Here is a 6,766-nt window from a genome sequence, read left to right on the forward strand (position 1 = left end):
AGGGGGGACTGGGAACTAGGGTACGAGGTCCCACATGTGGGGGGGGACTGGGGACTGGGGTGTGGGGTCCCATGTGGAGGGGGGACTGGGGTGCAAGGTCCTGTGTGGAGGGATATTAGGACTGAGGCATGGGGTCCTATGTGGAGCGAGTACTGGGGGACTGGGGTGTAGGGTCTCTCATGGAGGTAAGCCAGGGGACTAGGTACAGGGTCCTTCATGGAGGGGGGCCAGGGGACTGGGGTGTGGGGTCCACGGGACTGGGTGCGGGGTCCCATGTGGAGGGGAGCTGGGGTTGGGGCCCAGCAGCCCAGTGATGGCCAGCCCAAACACGGCAGCTGTCCAGATGTGCGGGGCGAGCCTGGGAGCGGCACTCGTGTTTCCTACAAATGCTCACACTTCTCAGAACCAGACACACCTGGAAGGCTTTGCACACCTCCTTGCTAACTCAGGCCTCCTCCTTTCAGAGCACACAGTGTTGAGCAGATGTTAAACCGCGTGAGACCAAGAGGCAGACGTCAGCACAGCTGCTGCCCTGGGCAGGCCGGGGAGTGCTGCTCCCCAGCTCAGATCAAACCCAGCTGCAGAAAATACTGTAACAAGGCCCTGGGGTGGCCCGGAGCTTGGTGGGTTCAGGTCTCCCCTACCAAGCAAAGGCCATTTCCTGCCACACCAAACCTGCCACCTGCCATGTGGCAAAGAAAGCAGGCCGAGGGGGAGGCCGGGGAGAGCGCTTCGGGCTTCTGCAGCCAGGCCTCAGCCAGGCCCCGACACACGCCTGTCAGCCCAGAACCCCTTTCTGACCCTCAGGGGCTGTTCATGACACACCATAAAACTTTCCAAAAGCAGGGTATGGGCTGGCAGGTGGCATGGTGATTACGGGCACTGGGCTCCCACATAGCCGGTCATGGTTCGAGTCCCGGACCTGACAGCTTACTTTCTCACTCTCTCTGGTCAAAATAAAATAAAGTTAAATGAAATTTCTTAAAAGAAAAAAAAAAAAAAGCAGGGTACCCGATATACAATAAATCTAAAACTCGCACACACGCTGGGGAAGGCCCAGGGGCGCTGGGAAATGACCAGGCGAGAGAAGGCTGAGTGCTCGCCTCTGTCCCTCACACGCCTGCCACCACCCTGCAGCAGGCACCAGGTGGGTCTCCACAGAGGAGAGTCTAAGCAGCTAGCAAACTACCTCTGCGACGCCCCCAGGATGTGGGCCAGGTCCTGGCGAAGGGCATCTGGCGAGCTGGCATTTGGGACAAGGAGGTGGCAGAGCAAGCGCAGGTCCTGCGTGGATATGGGCAGGGCGAACTTCTCCAGGGAGAAGAGGGCGATCAGCCCCATGCACACGGCACTCCTCACGGGGCAGCCTTCAGGCAGACCGTCCTCACGTCTGCCCAGAAACGGGGCCATTTTCCCTTTCAAATACTGCCACAGGTCCTTCTTCACCTGGGTCCAGGAGAAAGGAAAGATGCCGTGTCCATGGCTGCCCGTCAGGCCAGGGGACAGCAGCGGCATGGGACCAAGGCCCCAGGGGCACAGAGAGCATCGTGAGGTCACCCGCCACTGGCCCTTGCTGCACACACACCCAGCCTTCAGGAGTAGCCAGACATGCCCTAGAGACCCTGGCATGGGGGGCCTGGAGGCCTCAGGGCTTCCGAGGCCTCAACTGTCCCGTCAGAGATGGTGCCAGGCCCGTCCCAGTGAAGCTGCACTGAGGAGGCCTCCCAGTTTCTCTCTGGGTAAGTGGCCCAGGTAGAGGCAAGGACTCCCCGAGAGGCAGCCAGGAGCAGGGGATGGTGAGCTCTCCCTGCACCCACACCCTGGCCCCGAGTGGACAGCTCGTCCGTCACTAGAAGGCCAGGCGGCACCGCCCGCGCAGAGGCAGGGATGTGGGGACAGGAGGGCCGATACCTCGTCCCCCTCGTACTGCAGAGAGTGCCACGGCTGCGCCCTGCCCTCGAATATCATGGGCACTTGGACGACGGAGAAGAACTGCTGGAGCTGCCAGAAGAAGCTCTGCAGGTTGACTGCGCTCCAGGGCTGCAGGACACTGAAGATGCTGTCCAACATCACGGCGGCCGCAATCTGCTTGCCCCGCACCAGGTCCCTCCTCGTGCTGTCTGTCAGGTAGTCCATGAATTTCTGCACCAGCCCAGGGGGCTTCATACAGATGATGTCATCGTACTGGTGCCAGTCTGCAAGGGCAGAGAGCGCGCTGCACGTCAGAGCCTGGGCCACGGGGCACAGACACCGCCCTGGAGGCCACAGGGGAACACGGGAGAGCAAGACCGGGCAGAGCAAGGGAGGAGGTGAGGGGAGCGAAACGCAGCAGTGGAGCACCACGTGGATCTCACGGCTCGGAGTGGGTCTGCTGTTCCTGGGATTTTGTTTTTAAATTTGTTTCCTCTATGAGAGACCGAGAGAGGGAGAGAGAGAGACAACTGACCTCGACAGGACCCCTCCTGTTTACTGGTAGGCCCTGCCCACCCCCACAGGTGACACCTCCCCGGGGGCAGTTCTCCCAACCTCCAGCCATGTGGCCTGCTCGGGCCCTCACAGCCCGCACGGACTCTGGCACTTCTTGTGGCAGAGACCCCGTGTCTACTCGGCAGCTGGCGGACGACCACCAGCCTTCCCCTGGGGTGGAAGCTGCACACGATCTGCTATTCACCACGATACAGACAGAAAGAAATAGTACTGCAAAGGCACTGAGACTGGGCCAGCAGGTGGCGTGGAGCTTAAGACACTGGATCCCACAAGGCCAACTGTGAGGTTCGAGTCTGGACCTGGCAGCTAAAAGGCATGTCAGGCAGTGTATGTGACCAAAATCCCGAGAGGAGAATGGAGAAGGGAGTGCGTGTGGCCATCCCCCCCGGGGGGTGCTCTCTCCCTTGCCCTGCCTCTCCCTCTCCCTCTCTGGTAAGCACACGCCCATAACAAAGCAGAACAAAACAAAAAATTGAAAATAAAGACAAGTTACTAGGACCTCTGTCTGTACAAAGGGAGTCACAGGACTGAGGGCACACACCCCTGGTCCGCCGGACAACTGGGGGAAACGGTGCTGGGGCCTGGCTGACCAGCTCGGCAGGGAGCGCTGAGAGCAGCCGCAGGGCACAGTGCCAGGAGGGGGGACTCAGAGGGGTCTGCGCTAGAGGCACAGGTGGACAGGCAAGCAGAGGTGGGGATGTGGGCGCCTGCTGCCCCCTCCAGCATCCGTGCATGGTCACCACTGAGGGGGCTGGTCCCACAGCTCACAGGCCCACTGCTGCCCTCTGCTGCCTCAGTCCACTCCAGCCTCACGGCCTCACGTTCCTTCTGTGAAAAACCTCTCCTCATTCTCAGCTGAGCCGGAGAATGGCTCCCACCCACCAGACACGTGCTCCCATGAAGAAGCAAGCAGCCTGGGCATCGTGAGTCCTCGAGAGCCATCCAGGCTGGACCCGGGGCCTGCACTTCGGGGTGTGCTGAGTCCACACTTACCCCCTGAGCCCAGCAGTTTGGACTTCACATGCAGACAGCGGTTGACAGGCTCTGTCTTCTGACGCTTGTAGATGAACTCGTACTCCCCAGAGCCCTTGTCGCAATAGACGAAGTACTTGTAAGGAATGGCTCTGTCCAAGTGTTGCCTGGAGATGACCATGCTGCCCTCGATGAGGGACCCATCATTGTGCAAGTCTCTGCAAACCAACCAGAACCAGCCAGTCATCCGAAAACCCCACCTGGTGAAGGCAGTTTCCACGCACAGCACGGAGTGCAGACTCCACGCTGGAAACTGGTGCTGACTATGATACGGTAACGGCTATGTTGCTGGACTCCCACGTAGTCGACCGCGGTTCAAGTCCTGGACCCAGTGGCTTAAACTCACACTAGGCGCGTGTGCGTGCGTGCCCAAGATCCCAAGAGGAGAATGGAGGAGAAGGGATTGCGGCGTGACCATCCCCCCTGGGGGGTGACTTCTCGCTTTCTGTCTCTCTGTCTCTCTCTGCCTTTCTAGAGAGCGCACGCGCCCTATAGCAAAAACCTCTCAAAAAAAAAAAGGAACTGGTGCTGACCAAGAGGACACAACCAGGCCAGGACTAACGGGGCACAGAGTGCTGGCAAGGACTGCCCACTGTCAACTGCCACGCGGAGTCCAGGGCACCCACGTAGGGGTGCCCCGAGGCCACCCACCTGGTATAGTGCATCTCACAGACGTCGCTCCACGTGGAGTCCAGGGCACCCGTGTAGGAGCGCCCCGAGGCCACCCACCTGGTATAGTGCATCTCACAGACGTTGCTCCACGTGGAGTCCGAGGCCACCCACCTGATATAGTGCATCTCACAGACGTCGCTCCACGTGGAGTCCAGGGCACCCGTGTAGGAGCGCCCCGAGGCCACCCACCTGGTATAGTGCATCTCTCAGTCGTGAGAAAGGTCCCGGCGGCCGAGCTCCTTCCCTGCTCGGACAAACACCTTGTGGCAGTCGGGGTTGTAGGAGAAGTGCTTGGAGATGATGGCGTGGAAGTACACCGTGACCCCCTCACCAGGGCGCAGCTCACTGGGGCAGAGCAGGGAGGAAATGCCGTGGGTTCTCTGTGTATCCAAGTGTACAGGCAAACATGGACACACACACACATGTACATACATGTAGGTGCACAGGCACACATACACAGATGCATACACATGTGCAGGCATGCACACAGGCATGCACAGGCACACACATGCATAGGCACATACACATACATAGGCATGGACTCAGGCATGCACAGTCACACACACATGCACAGGTGCACACACATGTGCAGGCATGCACAAAGGCATGCCCAGGCACACACATTTGCATGCATGCATACAGGTACACACATGCACAGGGACATGCACACGTGCAGGTATGGATACAGGCATGCACAGGTGCACACCCATACGTGCATGCACACATGCACATGCACATATATGCACAGGTATGCACACCAGCATGCACAGGGACACACATGTGTGTATACACACATGTACAGGCATATACACGTGTAGCCATGCACAAGTACATGCATGTGTGTATCCACACAGGCACACACATGCACAGGTGCATACGCGTGTGCAGGTATGTATGTAGGCATGCACAGGCACACACACATGCATGCAGCCACACAGGCACACACATATGCAAAGGTGCGTACACATGTGCCAGTATGCACACAGGCATGCACAGGCACATACACACGCATGCATGCACACAGGCATGCACACAGATGCACCAGTGCATACGCATGCACTGGCACACATACATGCACCAGCACATAAACATGTGTAGGCATGCACACATACAAGTACAAGCATGTGTGCATATACACACAAGCACCACACACAGACACACACACACAAGTGCACAGGCAGACACACATGCAGGCATATGCACAGGTGCTCACACACTCAGGAACATGCAGTCACACACAGGTGTGCACACAGGGTCCCCTTTGCTCCCCGGCCCCCACACCGGTTCACACCTACCTGGCCCGAGCATCCTGTCCACCAGCTTCCTGGTTTCTTTGTTCATTTTTCACGGCAGCTGCATAACTTCCCTTATTCCCTTCTGGCTTCGCTTTCTCGGTTTTACCTGCTGCCTCTCCAATACCAGCTGGCAGGTCCTTGGCCTTCCCTCCAGAAAGGGCCAGCGTGTCCTTGGCCTTCCCTTTTATACCGGCCGACGCATCCTTGGCCTTCTCTCCGCTAGTGGCCGGCGCGTCCTTGTCCTTCTCTCCGCTAGTGGCCGGCGTGTCCTTGGCCTTCCCTTTAATACCGGCCGACGCATCCTTGTCCTTCTCTCCGCTAGTGGCCGGCGCGTCCTTGGCCTTCTCTCCACTAGTGGCCGGCGCGTCCTTGTCCTTCTCTCCGCTAGTGGCCGGCGTGTCCTTGGCCTTCCCTTTTGTACTGGCCGACACATCCTTGGCCTTCTCTCCACTAGTGGCCGGCACGTCCTTGGCCTTCTCTCCAGTATCAGCCGGCACATCCTTGGCCTTCTCTTCGCTAGTGGCCGGCATGTCCTTGGCCTTCTCTCCGCTAGTGGCCGGCACCTCCTTGGCCTTCTCTCCGGTAATGGCCGGGCAGTCTCTCTGCTAGTGGCCGGCACGTCCTTGGCCTTCTCTCTAGTACCGGTCAGCACCTCCTTGGCCTTCTCTTCACTAGTGGCCGGCACGTCCTTGGCCTTCTCTCGGGTACCGGCCGGCACATCCTTGGCCTTCCCTTTGGTAAGGGCCGGCGCGTCCTTGGCCTTCTCTCCGGTACCGGCCAGCGTGTCCTTGGCCTTCTCTCCGCTAGTGGCCGGCGTGTCCTTGGCCTTCTCTCCGCTAGTGGCCGGCGCGTCCTTGGCCCTCTCTCTGCTAGTGGCCGGCACGTCCTTGGCCTTCTCTCTGGTATCAGCCAGCGTGTCCTTGGCCTTCTCTCTGGTACTGGCTGGCACATCCTTGGTCTCAGTTTCCTACAACAAACAGCCAAGCACAGTCATTAAGGCCAGCTTCCACGTGTGTCCCTACATCCACACTTCTCACACAGCCAGAGTGGCCTGTCCCTTCCTGCTCAGATCTGCCCAGTGCCCTCTGATGCACACACCACAGCCTCTCCCACCTTGTCCCGGCCTCTCCTCCCTGACTCACTCCTGGGGGACCAGCCTCCTTGCTGCTCTGGGAATGGAATCAGCACTCGACCTCAGGGCCTTTGCACGTGCCAGTCCCTTGGTGCGACATATCCGAGGTGACTCCATGGCTCACCCCTCACTCCTGTCCTCTGTTCCC

The 6,766-nt window shown here is 59.2% G+C and overlaps 1 protein-coding gene across 1 annotated transcript in view; it reads right to left on the bottom strand.

Moving 5' to 3' along the window:
* The window catches only part of RNF213 (ring finger protein 213), a 98,788-nt gene extending 92,714 nt beyond the window's left edge, over positions 1 to 6,074 (bottom strand). Inside the window, 6 exon segments of the mRNA XM_027770744.1 lie at positions 1,190 to 1,446; positions 1,912 to 2,195; positions 3,481 to 3,677; positions 4,171 to 4,203; positions 4,414 to 4,536; positions 5,487 to 6,074. Of these exon segments, the coding sequence (XP_027626545.1) occupies positions 1,190 to 1,446; positions 1,912 to 2,195; positions 3,481 to 3,677; positions 4,171 to 4,203; positions 4,414 to 4,536; positions 5,487 to 6,016 (1,424 nt within the window). The 5' untranslated portion in view covers positions 6,017 to 6,074.
* Between the last annotated feature and the right edge of the window lie 692 nt (positions 6,075 to 6,766).

Source organism: Tupaia chinensis, unplaced genomic scaffold (assembly GCF_000334495.1).
Source record: "Tupaia chinensis unplaced genomic scaffold, TupChi_1.0 Scaffold000159_1, whole genome shotgun sequence".
Classification (NCBI taxonomy): domain Eukaryota; kingdom Metazoa; phylum Chordata; class Mammalia; order Scandentia; family Tupaiidae; genus Tupaia; species Tupaia belangeri.